This window comes from Salvia splendens, chromosome 3 (genome assembly GCF_004379255.2).
Source record: "Salvia splendens isolate huo1 chromosome 3, SspV2, whole genome shotgun sequence".
Taxonomy (NCBI): domain Eukaryota; kingdom Viridiplantae; phylum Streptophyta; class Magnoliopsida; order Lamiales; family Lamiaceae; genus Salvia; species Salvia splendens.
Genome location: NC_056034.1, coordinates 24755968 through 24759609, shown reverse-complemented (window position 1 = coordinate 24759609; position 3642 = coordinate 24755968). Strand labels below are relative to the sequence as shown.

Sequence of the window (3642 nt, the reverse complement as noted above, 5' to 3'; positions counted from 1 at the left end):
GGCTATTGTAACGGTGAAAGTCCTATGGAAGCATCATGGTCACGAGAAAGCGACGTGGGAGCTTGAAGACAAAATAAAGGAGAAGTACCCGGAGCTTTTTGAATGACTTAGGCAAAATTTCGAGACGAAATTTTCATTAAGGAGGGTAGAATGTAATGACCACGTCTTAATTTGCCTCAGCTATATAAAATGATGTTGAACTACGAAGCGAATGCCCCTTCCTAAATATCTCAAGTACGATAATTATGCGATCCCTACATCCGATTTTGTACGATTAAAGACTAACGTGGATCTAGAAATTTAAAGACGAACAAGGATCGAAAAACGTATTAAATTCCGACCTATGCCTTAGTTTACAAAAAAAGTAAAATAATAATAGAGGAAAATAATACACAAGAATGTCGAGGTGAACACGACTTAAATGTTATTCCCGAGCTAAAACGCTCAACTACACATGTTTGAGAAAGGAAAGAAGAACAAAACAAAAAGAAGACCCTATCCTATTACAACGCTAGGAACGCCAACTTCGGGCCTCTTCCGTAGGCCCGGATTTCGGCCCGAATTTTCGACGGCTCGTCGGCCCAGAGCAGTGAGCCCAGCCCCGCGAAGACAGCAACAACACAGCAGCCGAGAATTACAGTTTCTCCTGCAATGTAAAACCAAATAAACAACACTTAATTACTAGCTACCAAAATCTGCCATGTAAGGAGACGATATCACTTTTGGTGAAGGCCAAAACACTTACCAAGGCTAGAGCCCAGCCAGCTCCTATAACCCCCTCATCCTCATAACCGAAAGCTGCCGAACCAGAAAAGGGGGGGCAGCGGCTCTGCATCCCTGCCCCTAACAAACCCTTGCAACCTTTGTAATCCCTCCCAACCTCGGCTCTGCCAAGTGCACCGGAGAAGAAGAGAGAAACCAACAAAATAAATGCAACAGTCTTTATCCCTAGTACACCATCAAAGCTGCAGTTAAAGATGCTGCAAAATCCTAAAAGAGAGGATTCACTGCTGAGAGAAAACAAGAATGTAACAGCCCCAATTAAAGCCTCGCGAGTACACACGCTTCCTCTATAAAACCTCTTCAAACTCACCAAATTCTCCTCCCACATACTTCAAAATCTCAGCAACATAGCAAGTTTCAAGAGAGTAGTGAGTTAGGGTGAGTGAGTAAATTTCTGCAGAGAGTTCTTGCACTAAGGGCAGTTCCTACTCTCCATAGGTAACGCTATTCCTCCCTTCCCACAAGTATTTCATGCTAAAACACAAGCTCACCCCTTTCCCTTACATTGCAACAAGAAATTTCAGAGTGGGAGAGTGAACCTTGAAGAATTAGGAGCAGAAAATAAAAGACAGTAGCTACTTTCAAAAGGTAACACTCCCTCCTCCACATGATAGAAACATAAAAGCATGAACTCTTGAGGAAAGTAGGCACATCATGTTAGGAATCCAAAAATCATAAGCTACTCTTAGTTCAAAATCAGAAACAAGCAACTTAAACTTTCCAGTAAGCAGAATTTCACAAGATCAAACCTTGATCACAACCATAGTCAATGCTTTTAAATCACACATTGCTGCCGGAAATTCAAACCAATTGGGCTAAGTAATAGGAGAAGGAAAACTTAGCTTAGGCCGTGAGGTTGTCCGTGTACCATTGAGGGAGCAGACCGGCTGTCTCCTGTCGGCGACTTCGTCGGGTGAAGGGACTCGACGGAGATGACCGATAACAACGAGTCACCGATGTCCTCTTTCAATTGGGGCTTCCCAGGTTCCAATTTGGTAAGAGAGTAGAGGAAAACCCGAGATGAGGAAGAAGAAAGCCACCCCGGGCGAGAATCCGCCGGAGAAGGCGAGAGATGGGAGGAGACAGATGGCGCCGATGAGGCTCCGGCAGCCCGTTGGGAGTGTCAATTTCGCCGTAAGAAGAAAGAGAGAGAGGGTGATGGGAGAAAAAGGAATCGGAGAGAGGGACGAGAAGGGAGAGCGTATGCCGGCTGACCAGCAACGACAGCGGAGCTGGAGAATGGCGATGGAGGAGCTAGGGTTCGCCGATCCTCAATTTTTGGGGAGGAACTCTGATTTTGGAGAAGGGATGAGAGAGGGGAAGTCGCCAGTGGTGAAGGGAGTATGTTTTCTTGTAATTGGGTTACTAATTAAGTACTATTATGACCGGGTTACTAATTAAATACTATTATCACAAAAACATCAAATTAAATTATAGGCTCCCCTGAAGATTTGCCAATTAAATGATGAGTAGCCTCTATTTAATTTTGCGGCATTTAAAGATAAAAATTTCCAGATTCAATTAATACCTGAAAAATTAGGCAGATTCCCAAATAAATTAAATCACTTGATTTAATTAATACTTAAGAATTTTTGTATAAATTTAGGCAAGGAAGAAATAAAAATGATCACATGCTTAGGAATGCAAGCACGCTAAGTAAAGAGTTCTTAAGTCTAATTCGAGTATACCTTATTCTTCTAAAGGTGTGTCGTCGCACGACAAGTGAAATCAAGTCGAGGAACGCTCATTTAAGAGTTTAAGCAAACGAGGAGAGCTTTTTTTTCGAAACGTGATTTTATGTGAAAATGTGAATATTTCGAATATGTTGTCATGTCGCGTTTTATTTTTATGATTACCTATCTGCTTGGCTATGCCAAACATGTTAAATCAAATTCGGGTCCCAGTAGGGTCGCAAACCCTACTCGGACTAGTGTACACATATGGGGACTGCGTGCTAGCTTTCGAGTTCGCCGGTTTAGTGACCGTCGTGGAATGCGGCCACATTCCCGGTTCACATAAGTTCATATATGGTATTATGTTTATATGATTGCGCAATCAATTTGATGAAATGAAAAGTATTTAGTGACTCGAGCCTTATTTCAAATAAAAACTCCGCGTTCACTCAACTATGACTGACAATTAAATAAGAACTGTTTTTGGCACTAAGTCCACTAGGTATATCAATTACTCATCCCTACATTGTTTATTTTTCAAAAGTGCAGGTTGAAGGTGATCGAGGTGCTGAAGGTGTTGGGAAGAACTTATGAATAAGTAGTTAGGTAGCTAAAATAATGTCTCCATACATGTTATTTTGTCTTGGAACCTTCCGCTGCATGTTTAAGTATTGTCCTAGTGAAACAATGTTATTGGCATAAATACTCTGATTTTGACTTGGTTGTACCCATTCGCCTTCAAGACTAATTCCTCGAGTTAAGCATCCCGTTTATGATTAGTTTATGGTTGATGAGTTTAATTTAGTTGTGAAATAGCTACGCTCACTAGTACTATGGAGTTGTGGTCGTGACGGAGTCCGTGGTAGCCTAGCTCAGTTTCTGTGGTGTAACACTGTCCTCGTGAAGGGCGAAGATACAAATTACTGTTTTCTGTTATTTTCCGTCGTTTTAAGACGAGACTTCACCGTTTTAGAAGCTCGGCGTTTATTATCTCAGTGTTGAACCTTAAATATCGTAGTTATGGAAGTTTATGTTTTCTGTTTAGCTGATTCTGATGTTTAATTGTTGGTATTTATTGTTTTGGATGCTTTTCGCAATTGATGATTATCTTGGAGTTGAGATCGGGTTGATCGGAGTTAAATTGTTGTTGAATCGGTTGAATCGGAATTGAGGAATATGGGTTTAA

General features: G+C 41.4%; 1 protein-coding gene across 1 annotated transcript; it reads right to left on the bottom strand.

Annotated features, from left to right (window-relative positions):
- Positions 1–315: 315 nt before the first annotated feature.
- On the bottom strand, positions 316–2157 carry LOC121797278. Its single transcript, XM_042196037.1, has 2 exons — positions 746–2157; positions 316–646 (listed from the first exon to the last, which is right to left on the bottom strand). Exons 1-2 carry the CDS (start codon positions 1109–1111, stop codon positions 635–637), a joined length of 378 nt encoding a protein of 125 aa, XP_042051971.1. The 5' UTR covers positions 1112–2157; the 3' UTR covers positions 316–634.
- Positions 2158–3642: the final 1485 nt, after the last annotated feature.